At 38.7% G+C, this 21,949-nt stretch overlaps 1 protein-coding gene across 1 annotated transcript in view; it reads right to left on the bottom strand.

Annotated features, from left to right (window-relative positions):
* The window catches only part of PLA2R1 (phospholipase A2 receptor 1), a 39,154-nt gene extending 18,606 nt beyond the window's left edge, over window positions 1-20,548 (bottom strand). The window contains exons 1-14 of the mRNA XM_026052969.1: window positions 20,469-20,548; window positions 18,640-19,023; window positions 16,374-16,541; window positions 15,105-15,278; window positions 14,134-14,247; window positions 13,312-13,455; window positions 12,132-12,320; window positions 10,716-10,873; window positions 9,886-9,993; window positions 4,349-4,461; window positions 2,155-2,324; window positions 1,426-1,628; window positions 995-1,140; window positions 415-499 (exon numbers count right to left, since the gene is read on the bottom strand). Coding sequence (XP_025908754.1) covers window positions 415-499; window positions 995-1,140; window positions 1,426-1,628; window positions 2,155-2,324; window positions 4,349-4,461; window positions 9,886-9,993; window positions 10,716-10,873; window positions 12,132-12,320; window positions 13,312-13,455; window positions 14,134-14,247; window positions 15,105-15,278; window positions 16,374-16,541; window positions 18,640-18,922 — 2,055 coding nt within the window. The 5' untranslated portion in view covers window positions 18,923-19,023; window positions 20,469-20,548. The remainder of the gene's footprint in view (window positions 1-414; window positions 500-994; window positions 1,141-1,425; window positions 1,629-2,154; window positions 2,325-4,348; window positions 4,462-9,885; window positions 9,994-10,715; window positions 10,874-12,131; window positions 12,321-13,311; window positions 13,456-14,133; window positions 14,248-15,104; window positions 15,279-16,373; window positions 16,542-18,639; window positions 19,024-20,468) is intronic.
* Between the last annotated feature and the right edge of the window lie 1,401 nt (window positions 20,549-21,949).

Here is a 21,949-nt window from a genome sequence, read left to right as displayed (position 1 = left end):
TTGAATGCAGGCATCAATTTAAGTCAAAGGACAAATAAGGCATATAAGCACAGCCTCAAAGCTTTCCAAATGGTCACCTATACACGTGTGGTACCATTGCCTCTATATTCCAGCAGAAAAGAACTGCCTATACCTCGTCCCAGGTTAAATACAACCTGCTTTGAAGGAAAGCCTGTGTCTGCAAAACTTTATAATCCTACCCAAATCTTTTTTGCATAACCCTTTTGCACAGCAAGCTACCTAGAGAGCATACTATTAATTCTATTGTAAAAATTACTTTAAATGAAGTATGTGGGCATTAAAAACAATAGTGCTTCTGCACATCATTTGTCTTTTCACATGGTTTGTTTCCGTGAATTCATCCTCAGGTGTGATTTGAAAGGTTACTGGTATATACAGTATACACTTACTTACCGCTGTTCCATCAGACCACTGCCATGACCCTTTAGAAAATGGGTTTCTTTTATTAAATCCAATCCAGAACTGTCTCTCTTCTGTCCTGTGATGAAAAAAAAAAACCCAGCATTTCTGACACACTTCCTTCACTGTTTCACAGCTTATTTTTATATAGTGTAAATAATAATAAACCACACTATAATGTAAATAATAATAAACCACACTATAATGCATACACACTTATTCATATTTTGTGGTTCTTTCAAGCATTTTTTTTAACTAAAAGGTTAAATTACAGTACTAAAGAGGAAAAAATCTAAAATAATAGTAAAACTGCATAACCTCCATTGCAGCTGGTGACTGTTAACTCACATGAATGTCAAGCTGACTTTAACAGTTGCTCTGCATCTACTACAAAGAAAATCTTTAAAAAGAATCATATTTCAGTGCTGTTATTGTACTACTTTTCACTGGTTTCTAAGTTCATGTTAGTCAATAGGACACACTTAAGTTATATGACCCTAGTAAAGAGGACAGCAGGACTTAATTCATCTACATACCATTATGTTTAAAATAAGTGATTGACATTAAGAATTACCTATCAAAAATGGTATATAATAAATTATTTAAGAACTCCTCCTCATAGATATGGGTAAAACTAGCAAGATGTCCTCCAAAATCCTGGCATAACGTTTCTGCTTCATCCCATGTTCTTCTCATCAGAACTTTCTCATTGTGAAATATCTGCAATGAAATAAACACCCCTGTAAAAAAGGCTGATTTTAGACAGTAGTGGTTTCAGAAGCCCATAAAAGTCAAATATTATTTGCAGGTTCTTCTACAATAAAGGTCTATAATTCTGTTTCAAATCTTAAGTCTTTCATTTACTTTAAAATACAGTGAAGGATGGTAACAATTAAATGTTATTTGCTGAATAAAAGAAATAAAGCTTTATCAAAATGATTTTAGAAATGACATGTGAAAAATGACACAGAAACAGAGAACGCAAAGCAACTTTCTCTTTTTTACCTTGTAGCAGCTGAGCAGATTACTGTCTGACTCCCATCCAAAATAGCAGGAGCTCAAATGTTTTTGAAATGTAAGCTCAGGTTCCTCATAGGATGAGATTTTTTGCTTACACAGTGACATCGCTTCAAAGTTCTTACAGTTTTTCACCTCCCAGTAACCAACAGGGTTCCCTCCTCGCATAGCCACACATCCCCCAGAATGGCCTAAAACAAGAGAGCGAGTTGTGAGTATGAGAAAAAAGTACCTGAATTTCATGAATTATGTTCTGTTAGCATCGGGTCCTGGATATGAGCTCGGTGAACTTACGAAAATAGCATCCCCTGGCCAGTGTCTGCCTGACCTGACCTTACTGACCTGGGCTGACCTCACCATGATACAAGACTCTTTTCACAAAATACTAGCGATAAAACACAATTTTTAGAAAATGCAGCAGTAAAGCACAAAAGCAGAGAGTCCAAAATGCAGAAGCAATTAACTGATTTGGAGTGCTTTAATATTTATATCTCTATCCTGAGGTATTGTGAAGAGGCTTACATTTTGGAACAGCGCCCAGGCACAAAGCAGAGAAGGAAGGTCAAGTCTCCCCTAACCTAACCTGACTAAACCTGCAGAAGACACTAACAAAGTCTATGGAAAGCAAGAAGCCGAGAAGGCAGGACTGTGATTCTGCAATCCCTGCTGACAGTGGCTCCCTCTCTCCATCACTTTTTAAATCAGTGCATTACTCACGTGGCTGGTGCTTGTTCCAGTTTGTGTAACTCATGGAGCGAGTCTTCCCCTCCACAGTGAGCCAAGAGTACTCCCCTGTGTTATTAAGGTCTTGCAGGCCTATCCAAAAATAAGTTTTCTCAGATTTTACCATGCTATGGATCATACTGTTGATAAAAGCTTGCTCGAACCTTAATAAAATGATCAAGACAAAAATTTATTAGAATAAAACAGGGCAACTGGTATTTCAGTGAAGAGCTCTGAAATCTGACATGATTTAAATAAGGTAAAAAGAGAAAAGTATAGAAGGTACTTTGTTAATACAATTCTACAGGCAACTTTAGGCACAAATCTGTAGCATAAACCATATTTTTTCCCTTTTATGTTACACTATCTGGGCACATATAAAAAGCAGTATATTAAGAGGCTCAACTCTTATGCTGCAGGCTGTGGAAATGTAGAAACAATGCATAGCTAAAAATAAGGTACTCCTTGCATGAAGATGAAAAGATAGAGCAAAAGTTCAATGAGGTCACAGAGATACAGAGAAGAAAAGGAAAAGCTTTGCACAGAACTATCTGACTTGAGCAGGACACACTAAGAGATCAGAAGAATTGAAGAACTCAAGGCACTGCCTGCAGAAGGAATCATTTTCCCCATTTTAAAGTTTCTTCACTGAAATATTGTAGGCCTTTTTCAAGTAATAAATGTCCCATGAGTAATCCCTTTGTCACTTTAATTAAATTTAAGATATAAATGCTTTAGCATTATACAAAAAATATGCTTTAATTTATTAGCACATTTAATCAGCTCACTATGAGAAGATATACAGCATAATAACTTCCCATTCTGATAAAGACTTTAATACCTTCTTGATTTAACACATTGTGAGAAGAATGATTAAATACCCTAAGAACGATGCCAACAAAACCCGAATGTAACTCTGAGAGTGACTGAGGACTTTTTAATTTCCTTTTCTTCTGTATGTTCTTTCTCTATACACCAGTTCTCTTTGCTGTACAGTCTACACTTAAATGCACACCTTAATGAAAATTTTTGGATCAAGACATGGAAAAGTTCTTGTACTTGTCCAACCAGAACAAATCTAAGCAGTAAATAAAATAAAATAAAATAAAATAAAATAGCAAGCTAGCTTCCTCTTTCCCTCTATGACTGGGAATGGAAATACACTGCAGGACAATACAGAGGGATGGCTGTTTATTTTGACCAGAAAAATAAAACAAAAACATGGAGAAAAATCCGAACACATGCTTCCAGTGATGTACAGCACAGCCTTAGCTCCTTATGAAGTTTGAGCTGTAAATGCACAGCTGCCCCAAATTTGTCCTTTATTCTCCTAGTAAGGGTCCCTGTTGTACTGCAGCATATTACAGCATTTGCTGTGCATAATCCTGAAATCACCTCGCAAGGAAAATTTCCATTAATTCAGTTCCGTATTTTTGGTAGCCTATACTATCCTAAAAATTCTGGCCATCACTCATCTGATTGCTAGTGGGTACAGTATCTCCCCTGTCCTAATGAATTTCCTGAAAATTATTACAATAAATATACGTGGCTTAAAATAGATATGTATGGTTGGCACACCAAAATGTCTCAAACTTTTATGGGATTTCACCATAAAGGGTAAATCATAGACAGATCAGGGGACATCCAAGCATTTGGATATTAGCAGTCAAGAAAGCTTTTCTGAAAACAGAATACAGATAAATAGAAACAAAGCAAAGGAGGACAGTGCAGTTAAACACTTTTCAAACATTTACTCTATTTGTTGAGGAGCCATGTAAAATGCAAAACTAAACAGAAACATTTATAAAACAGTAATTGATTTGAATAAAAATTTGACATGTTTTGATTATAAAAGTTGAATATATCATCACTTTTCAATGAAGTTGCCAAACACACTCTAAAAGCTTTTTAAATATCTTGCATACCTCTGTAGAAAGCATTTTGCTTCAATTCCTGCATACTCACATAAGTGCACACTGCTAGGCATGTAAATCAGACTTTCTTTTTTTAACCAAACTAAATTTAAATTAGTGAATGAAGCAAAACACACTCCTTATTTTAGCCAATGTTAGTAATTATGCTCAACCCTCACACAATTAAGTAACATTTTTTTTGCCATGCATCACTTTCTAAAGTTAGAATAGCTCTTGTTAATAGCATCTGCACACTGTCTAATAGGATTAACTACCTGTTTGTTACTGATACAAGTGCAGGTGGGCAGAAATAACCACTGGAAGCATGTTCAAAACTTCGAGGGGTACTGTCGATTTTGTAACAAAATCCACCATGTCTTTCCCATCCCTTAAAAGAAATGAACATTATTTTATAGATTATTATATAGTTAACAGTTAATCTGGTTGTTAAAGACTAGATTCCCTGTTGCAGTTTCCATCTGATGGACACTCGTGTTCCTATAGCCCTTTTCCTTCTACCACCACAGTTGACCAACACAGTGAGTAGCTGGGCTTGCTGGTGCTCCCTTATTCTACCTAATATTGTCATCTCTATCTCACGTACTTGTATGTGCACCAAACAATATTAAGGAACAAAAATGGGAAGTATGTGGAAGTGGTAAGAGGATTCTGAGCTCACTTTTCCCAACAGGAGAACAGGACATAAAAAAAAAAAAAAAAAAAAAAAGTGTTCCCCACACCAAGACCAAAATATTTTCCCTGGAAAATGTTCAAGCTATCACGTCAAAATCCTGATCTGAATACAAGCCAGCTGCCTAAAGGCCTCAGCCAGAACTCTGAACTCAGATCTTACTGGAGACATTGTATGGTTTCCATTGATTATACGGAGCTGGACTCTCGGCAGTATACACAAAGTTCAATTTTAGGTGGCTTCAGGATTTTTAGTGGGGAAAAAAAACATTTTATTCAGTGACAAGGGAAAAAAAAAGGACAGGTAAGAAGAAAGGTGTAGTAAAGCATTTGGAGCTATAAGATATTGAACAGGTGAACAGTCAAGCGTGCTTCAGTAGTGATGATCCCTTCCTTCTTCCACAGCAGGAGCTGGGAGAGGACTTGAAGAAGCTTCCTTCCAGAGTGGGACCTGAGGTAGAATTTGGAGCAGCAGGTCCTAGTGCTGGAAGGACAGGGAAAGGCATGTCTCTGTCATGCAGCTGCCTCAGCCCTTGACACCACTTGAAATAGGAGGTAATGTTTTTGATGGGTATGACAAAAAAGGGGGCAACCTTAAGGTGATCCTTCCCAAACTACATTTGTTTCAATTTTTTACTTTGAATATTGTTTTACTGACTCAGTTTACTGACTCAGGGATGCAGGCCAAACCGCTCAGACAGCAATCTCTCTGGCATGTTGTAGTAACTCATTACTGATATCTAATACCTGAAGTGTAAGATAAACACTCTATGTCAGATTCAGTCAAGTCATAATCGGGGGAAAAAAAAAAGTTACAACTGCCCTTTCTTTTAAACTGAAATACTTACTGCAGAACACAAGTAGCTTCAGTGCTGGCTTTTCAAACAGCAATACACTCTAGTTATTTACCTTTTCCTCAGCTTTTTTTTTTTCAAACAAGACTTCCAAATTAAAATAACAACAAAAAAAGAAATCTTCATACTCAATGCACAATTAAAATCATAAATTTTCATGGCTTAGCAAATGAGCCAGAACACTGAACCAGTGGTACGCCCACCTCATTAACCCCAATCTCCAGATGTCAAAAAGACTACACCACCCCTGGTTTGAATTGTGCCTATGTGAGCACATGTATCATGCTTGCTTGGACTTCCTGCTGGAGTGTTTTAAATAAACAAGGGAATACAGAGATGTTAAACTATCTTTGTGTAATCTATTCCAGAAATGCACAGAAATGAGAACTTGTCAGTCCTGCTTTGCTCCTTCCATGAAGGAGATGCTGCTTCCCAAGTTGCTCACAAATCAAGCCGAGCAGTAAACAAGCGTAATATGAAGGCAGACACCATCAAGCACAACTCAACAGTCATGTTAAGAGGAAAAGGAGAAAAGCTAGAAATGGATAAGCGCCTTCTTGGTTGTAGTACAATAAAACGCATAATAAGATGCTCCAGATCTATTCAGGATCACAATCAAAGCATTATTAAACATCAAGCACATACTTAAGTCCTTCCGAGTCTGAGGGGGCAAATTTCAGCTTCTAGTTAAGAAATGTGTTTAACTGATATTAGAAGCACGCACAGTAACTGACAGAAAACACTGCTGCTTTTTACAGTTGTTCCCCTTGGGTGCTTGGAAGATTGCTGTCGCTGCTGCACACAGCCTCCCACATGGCACAAAAATACACAAACAAAGAGAACTATAGTATCCATTTCTATGTTTTCAACTGAGAACAATACCTACACATTGTTCAGAAGTCACATAAAAAAACTGGTTTGTGAATAAGCCAACAATTGGGTTGACTGAGAATCCCCCTTATCTCCAAACAAGAGAGTTATGACTTCACTAAGGGAAAAATATGTTTTTACATAAAGAGAATTCTGCAGCATCCTGGGATACAATGGGGATCCTGCACAGCCCTGCAGAGCTGAGGGAGACACAGCAACACAGTCTACACCATTTCAAGTTACTGCAGTGAAAGAAAAGCCATGGTGACACAGTCCTCCTTTGTTCACGCAGTATGTTCATGCCTCTGCATCTTTCATTCCTGTTCACGTGTCTTGGCAAACAAATTTCCCCTTCTTATTACTCTTTGGCAGGGCAAAAGATGTCAGAAATTAAATTAACTGTGGGAAAGGTTGTAGTACAAACAGTCAGAATAACAAATCACCTGGACCATGCAGCAGTCATCCAAGTACTCTAAGAGAATGCAGATAAGGAGGTAGTGCTTGACCCTTCTCTTGAAGCTTCCTTGGTGCCTGAAGACTAGAAAAGGCAAGCTGACACTAATCTTTAACTGAGGAAAAAATTGCAGGAGGAACTGCAGGCTGGTATGTTTGTAGTGAAGGCAAGCATAGGCTGAGAAATCCAATCCTTTAAGGCTGAATAATTGGACAATAAAACGGCAGATAACATTGAGTGGAGATAAATATGAAGAGATGCACAATTGGGAATCACCCCTACCTTGTCCCTAACCTCCCTGATCCTCTCATGTGTAAAGCAGGGACAGCTACCTCAGTCTCGCCGTGAAGAGTCAGGGTCCAGGAAAGTAAAGTTCTGTGAAAGCATCACCTCTATTAAAAGCCAAAGAATTATAAGAGAAGAAAGAACAGTTATTTTGGCCATTGCTTGCCATTTTTAGAGCTCTGATATCTAATTTCAGAAAGACATGTTATAAAAGAAGGGCAACTGGATGATTAAACATATAGAGCTGCTTCCACATAAGGAATAACTGAGCAGACTTGGACCAAAAAAAAAGAGATAACTTAGGGAGGATATGATGGAGGATAAACAGCAAAGCAGCATGAATCTGGATGGCTACTTGGCTACTTCAGTACAAAATCTAGGGGACAGCAAATTGCAGATGGTAGATTCCTCACAAAAGATTTTTCTTTTTCCATGCAAAAGGTAGTGGTCTTATAAATCTCCTCGATAAGGGGTGTTGCAAATGCACAAAGTTCACATGAGTTCAAGGGGAAATTGGACAAGCACTTGGAGGGGAAATCCAGTGAGGGCGGTTAAATACACAAATCACAACAGACTCCGGAAATTCCCTGACTGGGGAGGTCAGAGGCAAAGAGAATATCGGTAAGTGCAATACACTTTTGCCCTGTCCTGCTCCTTCCCTGAGCATCTGCTTGCAGCCACTTGTGGGACGCTGAAGAGGGGACGAGATGGGCCATTATTCTGAAGCCTGCACTTCTTTGTGAGGTTTCACAGTTCTCAAATACAAGTTCTCTTCTCAAAAGGACACTTCTCCCCTGCTACAATAGCAAGAAAGATAAATAGTACTGTACTATATTTTTTAACACATTAATTACAGCATAAAGGACTGAAGAAAGTCACCAGTATAAATATGGTCTCATACATAATAATTCACAACTCTGCTATCAAGCAGCTAGAAGTTCCACAACTCATTCTAGAAGTTGGTAGAAGGAAAAATTCCAAAAAATTATTTCAGCTGAAAATGCTGAAAAAGTACTAAGGGGAAAACTGCATAAAGAATCTGACCTTTACAACAAAACCTCTATTCTCATTAATAGCCTACTAGGAAAAAAAGAATAGTTGAACTGCAAAGGGAAAAAAAAAAGTGCATAACATAGCATAAATCTCAAGAAGACAGAAAGGGGGAAAAAAAAGCTCAGACTTCCACAGTAATTTGGATCTCCAAAAACCCCAATCAGCAGAAGCATAGAAAATTTCAGAAACCAGCTTATCAAGTCATAAAATCAATATAAGATAAAAGCTCAGTAAGAACAGATAAGCCTGGAAAGCTTTATAAAAGTAAACAAGTACGCCTGAGGCCAAAGCTCCCTGAGAATCTAGCAGCAACCAAACACGAAAAACAATAGGAGGTTAATGAAGTAAAAGATCAAATGTGAGAAATGCCAACCAATATTCTGTGTATTTATGATAGATCAGCAACCAAGAAAGTAACAAAAATAAATCTGGATGAAAGACGCTCTCCTTGGAAAATTAGCCCAATAACTAGTTTTCTGTATTAACATTGCTTACAACTGCAGCATCAAGAGCAACACCATATATACTGAATGGAAAAAGTTGTCAAAAAAAATGTCCAAAATAAAAAGTAACTTTAAATCTATTACCAACACCTTTTGATGAAATGAATATAATTCAAGGAACTAAAGCTTTGGCATGTTTTTACAGGGTAGGGAACTCATACAAGCAGAAATTTATCCCAAATAGGCAGGCTGTCATAGCCTATCACCCTGCTTATGACCAATAATTCAATTTCTTGAGCATTGCTCTTGGAAGGTACCAAATGCTGAAGCATGAGGCTCCTGACAAGTGGCATTCTTGATGCTCTGCACTTTCCTTTTGTGGCCAGGAATAAGCTTCTTATTACATCAACAGTCAAAACTCTTTAGTGATAAAAATACAATGGTCCAAATGAAGCAAAGACATTCTAAAATTTCATAATGATCTTTATTCAGACTGATTTCTTATAATGCAATTAAACTGACCATATTTCTTGACTTCTCCAGAAAAAAAGGAGAGGCAGTTAAAAAAGAGAGACGATGAGCTAAAGAAGTAAAGCAAGTTACAGAAAAGAGATGATGGTCCAAAAACAAACAAACAAACAAACAAAAAAACCTCTCAAAATTCTTCAAGTGTTTTGAGTAAAATTTTAACACCATCAAGTCTACAAGATCACTTGTCATACACAAAGAAAATACACAAAGGCAAAGGCAATAAAGGCACTAAAAATATATTTAACATGTACATTTTAGTATTAGAAGGTAAAATCCTGAAGACATATTATAATATTCTAATTCGATAGTTTTGCTCCTTTCAATTTTTGTTTGAAAGGAAAAGAAGCACTAACATATGAGTGGTAGAGTTCATTCTCCATATCAAAGAAATTGATTGTTTTCCACCCTGACATTCCACTTAAATGTATGAAAACCATGTGTGGGATAAGGCATTATATATCAGCCATTGTTTGTGCAGATGGTGTACAACAGTGTTTTCACTGTTGAACTAAAAAGAAATAGGAATTGCTCATGAACACTGACAATGCAACAATCCCTAAAAAGCATCTGGCAAAAGCTTTTGATCTTGCACTAAGCTTTAACTATTGCATTTTTGTACTATTTACACTTACCTCTGGACACCTTGAAGACACATCAGAAGGGACATTATCAATTTCCCCTGCTTTTTTACAAACATAAAAAAATTTGTCTTCACATTTTTTAACTTTCCATCGTCCCTCCTAAGAAAAAAAAAAAAAACCAAAAGTTTCTTCTGAACCCTGGTTCAGACTCCATGCGAGTCACATATTAGTGAATTTAAGTATTCTAAAGTAAGCTGCCAACAAAATTAAGAGAAAACTGACAGGTACAATGAATTGTGATGCAAAAGTAGGGAGTGCAAAGCTTATTTGCACATGACTCTCAGTCTTAAGACACCTGAATGATTGGAGGTCAATCTGCTCTGTCTGCTGTCAACTTTTGTCATTTTATGTAGATCTAGATTAGTATCTGTTTTTGAAAGAGGCTTCATAAAATGTGTAAGTATTGAGACTGACATAAAACTGGCACAGCTGGCACAGTTTTTCAAAATATGAATTTAAAGCTTTAAGAGATTAATCTTATACATCATAAATTACAATGCATATTACTCATTTAAAATCACTTTATCAAAATACCTACTGATATTTGTAGCTTATGTAACTTTTTTCTGTTGACAGTAAGTTCAAAATCTATGATTAATTTTCACTGCATCAGCACTGCAAATTGCATAGGTCTCTAAAGCCTACATTGTCTCTAAAGCCTACACATGGGCTCTAAAGCCTACATATCACTACTTGAATGTATTAGACATCAAATGACAAAATCATAAAAAGTTTTCAAAGTATGCTCTGTGAGAAAACAAATTATTATGAATAAAATAACGGTTTTGGTCTTATTCTTTCTGTAAGAAAAGGAAACTTACTGATCCTTGTGCTGAAACACAGAGCTGTCCTGTACTGTGAAAGATATTTGGTTCTTGGCTGTGCCAGTTTGAGAATTTCACTGGGGTGCCATCAGACCACTGAAAGACAACTGGAGTGCTATTGCTGTATAATCCAATCCACGTTTCTGTTGCATTTTCTAGAAGGGAATGAGATTTTATATATTAACAATGAAAAAATAATCCCTAGTGTTTTTATAACATCCATCACATCATTGTTAAGAACCATGCACGGGACTTCAGTCAAAATTACCTTTTTTCAAGAAAAATGATTAAATTGCACGAATTTTAGGACAGATTAAGAGATAATGCTCTATTGCCTTTTAAGACTAAAAAGTTTCAGAGATAAATAAGCATGTGATAAGAGGCTTTGAAATCCTCTTCACCTGGCAGGAAGAGAGTCAGGACAGTGGAGATGGTGGTGGTGAAGGCAAGGGGGAGAATGCTCCGTTACTGCAGTATAATGCACTGTCCTGCACCCACAGCTTAGAGGATAGCTCAGCTGATAAAACATGTCACTGTGCCCTGTGCTCAGCAAAGCTTGAAGTCACGGCCAAATTATGAAGTTCTGCCAAAACAATGTCATCATCTGGCCATACAAAATATTTACATCTCTTCTGCCGTTGGTATGGCAACTAAACTCTCGGTATTGCAGCACCAGCAATTTATTCATTAAAGTCTTAGTATAATGACATTACCTCTTCAGACAACATGGACTAGCAGAACTTATTCTTTCTTTGATACACCCAGTGCCCATCAAAGGGCACTCTGCCAAAATAGCAGTAGTAGAAACTTTGCGATTAGGTAAGGCCAACTTCCAAAGCAAAAGATGTCGTTGCTTTAAAGCACAATTCTGGCATAAACACTCACTAGATATTTCACAACAGTTTGCAGGAAAACAGCCAACAACATGGAAGGGCAAAAGTTAAACAGTTGACGGCTTATGAGGAGACATTCGAGGGCTTTGGCAAAAAAAAAAAAAATCTGTTTTATTATGGATCTCTGACTTTTGCTATAACCATTGACTATATCACTTGCCATGTCTCCAATGTAACTGCCACACAATCTCAATACGTAAGGCTGCTGGTCACACATTATTTGGACTCCTTAACACTGCACCAAGCACGTAACTCTTTGTTGTGTTCCAACACATATACTTCATTTATTTTTTCTTTTCTTTTTTTTTTTTAAAAAGTAAATTCATTGACATAGCTGAACTATAATTTTTAAGCAACTTAGAAGGAGAAAACATTCTATTTTCCTTTCCTTAATCTATAATTTAACAATAATGTTATATAGCTAACAATGTTAAGATAGCTACCTGTTAAACAGTAATCTAGAAATGCACCACAGAATACTTCAAGACACACGAGGCAGTTTAAACATTCCCAGACTCACCATGTTTAAGCAAGTCAAGGAGCAACTCTGCATCTGCCATGGAGGATAAACTAATGAGCTTGCTATTGTCACTTTGGCACGAGAAAAAAGCATCACTCCAGTTCTTCTCCTCTTTACCAAGTCTGTAGCAGTTGCGATTGTATGGATACCAGCCAGCATCACAACGAGTAGCATAGTATTTCCACGTATCTTTTAATTAAGTAGAAAAGGTTAGAGTAAATTACATAAAATTGCCAAGATTACGTTGTGTTCATAATGTATTCAGAGCTTTTTTCTTATTTACAGAAACTGAAAACAAAAGTCATCCAAGATGAGTTAAGGAGGACAAAATACACATCCCATGGAATGCCATCTGCAGACCAAACTGAAGCTTCTCCCACTTAGTTTATGACTCAACCATTTGGGCTGTTGTACGGTAACAAGAGAACTGTTGCCCACATTGAAACAAGTACTTCCCCTATTATGTTTGTACCCGATGCAGAACCTCCAGAAGCCTTTTCAGATGCTTTAGCTGAAAAATGTTTGGGTAAGTTCTTTTCTGTTATCTGATGCAAGCAGAGAAACTTTATTTAACAGGAAAAAAGTCGAATCTGCATGACCTATTCCTACCAAAAATTAAAATTAACATTCTAATAAACAGAATCCTACGTTTAAGTTTCTCCCAGAATAAGAATCTGAGGTATTGTATATCTCTCCTGCACACACTGTATACACATGCTTTAAAAAAAATGCACAATGCATTTTTAACATGTGAAAAGTACAGCATTCCATAAAATCAATTGCCAATCCAGAGTTGCATTTATACAACTTTCTTCTCAGTGGGCAATTGCTTAATTCTATTTTGAGCTAAAAAACTCCTTTTACACTTAGAAGTGTGGCTCTACTATAATTTACTGAGAATGAATTAGGTAAATCTCTTTATTTATGGAAGAAAACAAATAAATACCATGCGTATTAGAATGATTTGGCAGTTGTGAGGTCCTCAGCATGTTTTCCATGTTGCATTTGAACAGAAGTATTACAGCTAAGGAAAACTGCATTCAGCTTCAAGCAGCAAACCCATACGACAGCTAAAACTGTGCTCTGAAAACTTCATATAAAATGTACACTTCATATGAGTATGTTCTTCCATACCCACAAAGAGGATATCATTGAAGTACATTACCACCGAGGGACTTACCCAATGTTTCATGCTGTGTCTTATTTAAATATTTTTTGCATACAAAAGGCAATCCAGATTCACATAAATAGCTTTGCCAGCTGTACTTAAACTTCGAATTTATCACTGCACAATGTTCTTCACTAAAGGGTGCATCAGAGGTATCTGCAAACACGTTTGAAAAGCACATAATTACACACATTCACCACTTCTTTGTAAAGTTGTGTTACAACACTTCCCACATCTTACTGAATTACTAAATATCCCCATGCATCCAAATTTACAGCGATTTTACACCAACTGACCCACACCATACCCAGGGGTAGAACTGGCAAGGTGAATGCTGAGGTTAATTTATATATGTTTATCAGTCTTTCTTTGGCTGCTCTTATCAGCCAAGTAGCTGAAGTAAGTGCTCGTGTTAAGGTACATGCACTGGTGGCCACACTCAAAAATGCAGCAAACCAAGTTACGAAGCTCACGTTAATGTGCTAATATTAATTACAGCATGTTAATGCAAACAAATTAAAATACCTTCCCTCCCCAAGTTTAATTACAGCATAGATTTTAACTATGCAACTGAAATGTTAAGTCACCATCAGAAGTCAGTAACAGAAGAGCCAAATCTTTAATATTTGGCACAGACGCATCTCAACTGATGCCACAACCCTTGCAGGGGCTCAGATCATGGGAATGGTAAATACTTCTACAAACAGGGGCATCCAGTTCCCTTCGTTCACTTCTCAAGTGAGGCTGCAGGAGCAGCACTCTCGTAGCTAAGCTGCGGTTACAGAGAGCTTATAATTACACTGCTATAACTTATCCAAGAGGAACATCAAGTACTTGGTGTCCAGTTCACAAACACTAACGGTGCTCCATCAGACCACTGCCAGCCAGCGTCTTCCTCCAGCTCATTCAGGCCTGTCCACAGCACCACGTCTGTGGCATTTAGCTGCCCTGAAAGAGAGAAAAGGGACAAAACCCCTTCAAAAACTACGCGTTATGCAAATCCTCACATACAAATTGCTGCTGACTTTAGAAGTTACACCTATAAAAAACAGCTGCATAAATGCCAGCCTGTTTCAGGTTTTTTAGAGATGTAAATCACATGATTGTGATTTACGTGAAAAGGACTGAGTCCTTTTACAACCCACGGGCATTTCAGAAAGCTAATGATATCATTTTAAAAACTGTTTTCTCAGATCCTGTAATCGAAAATAGACAATAAGAGGTAGCACTGGGAAAGAAGAGACATTGAAACCTGAAGCAGCCTTTACAGGGTAATTCTACAGCCCCTTTCATTAACTTCTTCACTCACCCTCGTGCTCATCACTCACCCTACAGTATACCTGAAAAATGCTATCAGAAAATTAGGCATAATTTGTAAGAAACTCTTTCTTTAGGGGAAAATTTCAGAAAGCTTAATGAAAGAAGGAATACCACCCATTTTCCAAAGCAGAGATTTGTCATATTTCCATGCAGGAAACTTGCTTTAAGCCTGTTGGAGAGTTCCAGTCATTAGCTTACAAGGGGAGTTTGCAGAGGATAACATTTGGACATTATGGTAGATGGCATAACTTATGGTAGATAGATGGCAACATGATGGTGGATAGCAAAGAAATAAAATATTTGTGCAATTCTTCAAAAAGACAAATATCCCTCATAACTTCTGCTATAAGAAAAAAACAGGAATCACTATTGTGATGGGACTACACCTAACCCATACCACTAGTTGTGAACATCAAACATTCTCCAGCTCAATGAGTCAAGCGTGTCCTTGAACCAAGTGTTAGTGCTACACCATCTTTACTCACTACTTAAGTCACTTATATAGTTCTGCTCTTCGACATCCACTATGCTTAGCAGATCTCCTCCTTGCATCTGGCACATAACCCGGGCTTCGCTCCAGGAGAGAGCGGACTGCAGATTGAACTGGTAGCAAATGTGCGTGTCGGGGTTCTTCTTCCAAAAGACGTCACAGCCACTCTCTGCTCCAAAACAGATTAATCACCAACAGCACATACTACCATCAGAAATGTAATGTCTATAATGTTTAGTTGATTAATAGCAGCAAAATCTAAATGGAAACATGTTTATGAACTCCTTTAAAGTTCCTCTGTTTAAGTCTAAGTGGAAATAGGACACTAACTATTGAATAAAAATCTGCTGCATTTTTCATATGGTTCATAAATACTCAGTAGCTGATCTGCAACTCGTGGCAATTTTCACAGCTCTCATGAAACCAAGAAACATATGCATAAGTTTATACCAGCTGATTGTTTCAAAAGCTCAATTTGGAAACACCCACACCATGAACACCTCACCCACCCTATAAAGGAGCAGTCACCAGTATCTCCTTCCATCCACCTCCTCAAGGGAATAAACTTATTGTAATTACATAATAAAATAAAGGCCCAAAATATTATCCTTTATTAAGGTTGTCCAGAAATTCATTTTATAAAATCACAATTTCAACTGTTTGTAACATGCTTTGCAAAAGAGATCCAAAAGATTCCAAGAGCTGACTCCAAGGGAAGCAATAGGCTAAACTCCTCGGAAAACTAAAATCACCTATTTTTAATAATTAATATTAAAGAGAATTCTATACCCCAAAATCTTTCAAATAGCAAATACTTATAAACTATTGTTTTCAAATATTTTAGGCCCAAAATGCAAGCGTGGTAGTAAATGGATTGTAAAAGATTATATAGTCGAAAGCAGAATGAAATTTTGCAGAGCGCTCTTTACTTCACATGCTGCAGAGAAGCTCTCCATAGATCCCTGGGATGGAAAGAGACACAGGTGGCATAGCTGCAGGGTCAGGTCACCAGGCTGCACAAAGCAGGAGCACTTCATGTGTTTTTCCTCATTCTCTGAAGTTTTGCTCTTGGCATCAGGTCTTGGATCTCCAAAGGCCAAACATGATGAATTATGATACAAATTATGACCCTGCTTTGAGTTTGTTAGAGATGCCTCCCCCTCTAATGGAAGCAATCTTGTAATCCAAAAGAGCATACTCTCCCAGAATTATTAACAAAGGTCAAAAATACTGTTACTTAAGAACGATAATAAGCACAGCCTACCAGCATTTGGGCAAAACCCCCATTTTTCATCTTGCTCATAATGACTTGTGGTGGCACACCAGTCAAATTCTTTTCCATCTCTTGTACATTCATAATACCATTTGTTGTTATACTTAAAGGGAAAAAGGCATGGGAATCCAAAAGAATTTCCCAGCAATGTATACGTTTCTGTAATAAAAGAAATGCAGAAATTAGAAGAAGACATCCATGAGATTTTTTGGCCTCACGTTTAATAGTTTTTGTTATTAACAGTGACAATAACAAAATGTCTCTTTTAATGTTACTTGGTGATTTTTTCTTAGATTTGATACCACAGCATTATTACAATTACTAGCAGCTTAATTCAGTGAGCTGAATTCTACAGTAAGTTTAAGAAATGTGTCCTAACCAAAAAAAAAAAAAAATTATACAGTACCTGCATTCACACTTGAGAATAACTACATAAAATAATAGAAGAATCGGAATGCTTCTACCCATCAGAATGATTCTGTTTGGTTTTTATTTGTAACTCCTACATGACAAACTCACAATTTAGCATGATTTGCCCTGCTCCTCCCACTTTTTAAAATGATTTTTTAAATTATTTTTTTCCATTCCATTATTCTATGGAAAAGGAAATGTGAAAGATAAAGAAATAATAACAGCAGTATCTTTCTTCAAATAAGTTTTTGTATCATGGAGAATAATAATCTGGCTAAAGAGTAGCAGATGTTACATGCCTTTGTTGTTATATTAATTAATGGCTGTAAATGCTTTAACTCACTGAGTACCTCCTCAACCTCAGAGTATTAGCTCCTAGGAAAGGTTAAAGAACCACAATCACACTTAGACTGAAACTGTTTGCCAAAGATCCTGTGCTGATAACCTGAAGATCAAAGTCCTTTGCTACAGGACATATTGTCAGTGTTCAAGAGGCTCCCAGAGTTAATGGCTGTCTGTGCAGACACATAAAAAAAGCAGTTTTTACCCTGTAAATCTCCCTCAAAGTGTTCCAATACTCGTAAGTGTCAGGAAGAGCAGAGGTTAAAAAAAATGTCAGGATTGCATCTCCCTGTCTGCTACCATGCTGCTAGCTACAGGGGTGCAAAGCATGACCTCAGTCCTGGTAGGAGACCAGACTCAATGGTTATGTTCCTCTCTCCACAGTTAAATATTCTTTTGTTCTTTGAGAGTAGAACACTTCCCATCTCAGGGATTCATAGGCTGGCTTCTATTTGCATGTGCTAAGGGAGAAGAAGGCAAACTGGAAGAGAAACAGACTTTGCCGGTGCAGTTAGGTTCTTTGGTCCTGGAAGCAGGTTAGTCTAAGGGTCTGCCTGCAGCTGAGCCTCCTCTCCGAGAAGCCTCCTGCAATACTAGAATAAACCTGGTCTCCTTTCATCTTGTTCAGTTGACACAGCAAAGATGTCATCCTTGCTTTTGCCATTTTAAAGGCTTTTTCTCATTCTAAACATCTTTCTTAAATTTAAACTCCACTAGGATTTGGAGAAATGGTAGATGCTATAGTGTTTGTAGTTACAGACTTCAGCAGAGGCCAAGGACAGCGCAGAAACCATGGAAGGCCAGAGCTCTGCAACGCAAAGGGCCAACTCATGTAGGCAGAATCAACAGCTCCACTCTGAGATGGCCTGTGCAAATGCACAGTCCTTCCCTCTAAAGAAATGCTGAAGGAAAGGCTGAACCAAGAGAGGTCAAGGTACAGTCCGGCTGTGTTTCTGTTCATGGTAAACAGGTTTATCTTAGTCCTTAAATGTGGAAACTTGCTAAGGTATGCTGATCTTCAGGCAAGCTCCCACCTCCTTGCTAGTTCTACGCTAGGATTAATCAAAAGCGTGATCTCTGCCCCAGAGTTTGTCATGTTCAGAGTCCAAGCTTTGAATGTTGCAAATGTAACATTTAGTTTATGCCTGAAAGTTATTTTCAGTGATTTGAATTCCAATTTTCTCTTTTTCCTTGCATCTGTTCTACTATAAAAGTTGCAAGACAGGCAACAACATATCCTTAGCTCAGCTTTTTGTTCTATAGAGAATGTGAAGGAGGCATTTCCTCATTTGCAAGTAAAGAAATACCTTTCTTGTGCCCATATAATAGAAGAACATACTCTTCAAAGGGTTTTTCTCCTTTTAATTACTGACATATAAAAAAGAAGAAATTCAGAGTCTTGAACCACAATACAGACTGGAAGTGACTGAAAACATCTGACTTTGCTTCAAAAGTGCTGAAAACTGTTCCTATGTACATTTATGTGACCACCTTTTATTTTTACCTTGAAATGGATGTTCACACAGGTCTTCCCCGAAGGACAAGTACTGCGTCCACTGATGACTGGACTTCTTTTTTGCCACAACGCGTTTGCCGTTTTCCACAGCCAGCTTGTACCCCGATACTCCGACTAGCGCTCTCCCATCGCAGTACCACCGCAGCGAGTACTGAGTTGAATCACACTCGAGCAAACTTAGCAGCTGTTCTGGCCTGCTGATGTTCAGGCCTAAACAGGTACTTCTGCCTACGTTGAAGAGACGACGATTAGATACCCATTTCCAGAGCATGTACTTTGAGAGTTGACTGCAGTCCTCTAGAACAAGGCCAGCTGTATCTGCTTTAATACAGCGGTTGGAGTCCTCACTTTGGATAATAAATACGCCTTTATCTGCAGGGGAATAAAAGAACTGTCAGTTTGTAGAATTTTGCATATATTATTTTGGGGACAGAAATGTTTTAGCTGGGCCGCTCATCAAGAATAATGAATATATCCATCAAAATAACTGGTACTTCCAAAATAATAAGACTGACCTAAGTTTGTGCTGGCCATGCTTCACTGCCCATTGCATACTAGTGAATTTATTTTTAAAGCACGCATATTGAAGTAATTAATGATTTTCAGTATGGACCTGAAACATTTTTGAGAGCTCAGTTTTTAACACATGAAACATTCGTAAGATCTGAAAAATAAGACTAGATAACATTTCTAAAGCTGGACATCCAAACAGCCATTTTCAAAAAAAGAAAAAACTAGTCACCAAGAAACACTCAGTAAGGAAGAACACAGGACCAAGCACTACAGTAAGTCCAGCAGAAGTTATACTGTTCATGGCAAAATAAGCTTCTGCAGAAGGGGAAGAGAGTGTGATTACAATTAAAGCCAAAAGTTTAAGGCTGAAATTGCTATATTCGGTCATATTCATTTTTCACTTTCTGCAACTCTAGAGGCAGAAAACCTACTTTGCATTGTAAATAAGACAGGAGAAAAAAAGTAGGATTTATCTGAATCATAAGAGGCAGTGGCCCAGGGTTAAAGTGTTAACTATTGGCTACATATTTACATCAATATATGACTATCCCGGGCCACACCAGATGTCTGAGGATTTAGCCTGACATTCCAGCTTTCTTGGAGCTGTATAGAACTTCACTTAACTATGTGACATCACACTGTAAGCATGTGAACAAAAGTCAGCTGTGTTAATGTCTTGCGAGCAAATGTTTATTAAGAACATACACTGAAAAAATAAGAATATTTGAGGAACTGGAAATTGGCAAAAGATGAACCCCTATCAGCTTAGCGATATCCTTGAGCTTGAAATCCCTGGGTAGTTAACCCATGGAGCTCCTCTCACAAGGTAGCCAAGAATTTTTCTGCCTCATAATGTTACTTGTTGAAAACCTGAGTAGCATTTTTATTTTGCCTTGAAATTTTACAATGAGCATTTCTCCTCATGCGCTATCTCTTGCAATTCATTAACCTGAGCATCCTGAACCAGTAATTATTAATTATTGTAATTATCAAAGAGCCTACATCTACAGCATGAGATGCAGAGATCCTGGGTCCAGTGCACTTCATACCTACAGTTAGGCATAGCATCAAAAAAATCAAGAATTTTTTCACAGCAGGACAGTGCCACATAGCACAGATGGGAAACTTGGATTTCCCAAGCATCTCTGAGCTGCCTTGCACTAAGCTCTTCACTGATGGGGCGGAACAAGAGGCCTTTTCTGCACTCCAGCAGCCTATCCCATTCCTGCAGCTCCATATCTGAGCAAATTAGAGGGGGTAAAAAAAAAAGAAAAAAAAAAGAAAAAAAGAAGACCAAGACAGACCAAGCGTTGTGTCAGAAACCCTGCAGGAGCTTAGGCCTTCACTTCTGAGCTTTCTTTGAAGCTGTACGGTCAGTGCTGGCTTCAGTCTTCTTAGCCCACCCAGTCCTCCATGGGCACTGCTGGCATGCTCGACATCCACAGCTTACACAGGCAGAAAAGGGTTTTGTCTCCCATACTAGAGAGGATCTTTGCCTTATTACAGCACTGAAGACAGCTCCTTCAACAGTCTCTTGGCTGACCAACCAAGGTCAACTAAAGGCTGCTTATTTGCTAAATGAGAGGAAGCTGGGGTGTCATTAGCACTAATTAGTAGGTTAATTCAGTGTGGTTTGGGGATTCATAGCTGAAGTTCTCATGCAGATGTTGAAAAGGGTGGTCCTCCTCCCTACTGGCGTCCAGTCAGCAGATCCCAGCCTGTCCCTAGTCTGCCACACTGCACACAGCAGCACCACAGACAGGGAATTTTCCACCCCGAGTACAGAGTCATATTTGGATACCCCTATCTGTAAGGCTCTTAAAAACTGTAATGGGTGCTGAGAGAAGATAAGGGTCTTAGAAAGACTGTACAAACAACCAAGACGGAGGGTATGAGTAACAGTCTGCTTTCCTTTGACACTCATGGGTGACTTATGCCAAGGATGGCTGGACAAGAGCACTTGAGCTGTGGAGTCCCATTTCAAGGGTAGCTTCAGTTCCCCAGCTGTACAAGGCAGCCACCAGGAAGGCAGTGGTGGCACAAGGATGCCACGAGGTCTGGGGACTCCCTCCTATATTGACTTTGTTAGAAAGCTCCTGGCTGCACTGGGGAGTCCTGTGCCAACAACCTAGCGGCAAAGAGCTCCTAAGGGAGGCTCACAACTCCAAGGCAAAAGGCTCACAACATCCTGTGCTTTAGCCCCTGCCAGGATTCAGAAAACCCTCTGGAAGAAAGGGTGCTCCTAGCACCCAGGCATGCTCTGTACAAAGATTGGTCACCAAAACCAAGGATCCAGAAATGCAGCCTCACTTAACCACAAATAGAGAGCGATGGCAGAGGAGCCCCTCCAAGTTCCTGTTTACTTGGGTTCATCACTGTCAGCACTGACCGAGAGGTGTCTGCCAAAGCCAGGAGCAGAGCTATCTACCTTTCCTTCCTCCTCATTTCCCACTTCCTTCCCGCACCATTCCACTCCCCCCCAAAAAGGAAACAAAACAAAATCAACAAACAAAAAGCAGCAGTTGGAATTGCTTATATCGTAAGGAGAAAGTTAGCTGGAGTTTATCAGGAACCGAGAAAAACCCTCTTCACTCCCTCCAGGCAAGGGGAAGCAACAGACACTGCAAAGTCTCCCAAAACACGGGAAGAAAGCGGAGCCAGAGGGGCTCCGTGCGCGGCTCTCCAGGCTCGGGCGCCCCGCGCCCTCCACCCCGCGCAGCCCCGCGGCTCCCCCCGCGCGCGCAGCCCGGCCCCGCGGCCTCACTCACTCCGCAGGGCGGGCAGC

This window comes from Nothoprocta perdicaria, unplaced genomic scaffold (genome assembly GCF_003342845.1).
Source record: "Nothoprocta perdicaria isolate Ctin4 unplaced genomic scaffold, notPer1 scaffold_0, whole genome shotgun sequence".
NCBI classification, from domain to species: domain Eukaryota; kingdom Metazoa; phylum Chordata; class Aves; order Tinamiformes; family Tinamidae; genus Nothoprocta; species Nothoprocta perdicaria.
The sequence above is the reverse complement of the archived record's forward strand: the minus strand, read 5'-3'. Positions and strand labels throughout refer to the sequence as shown.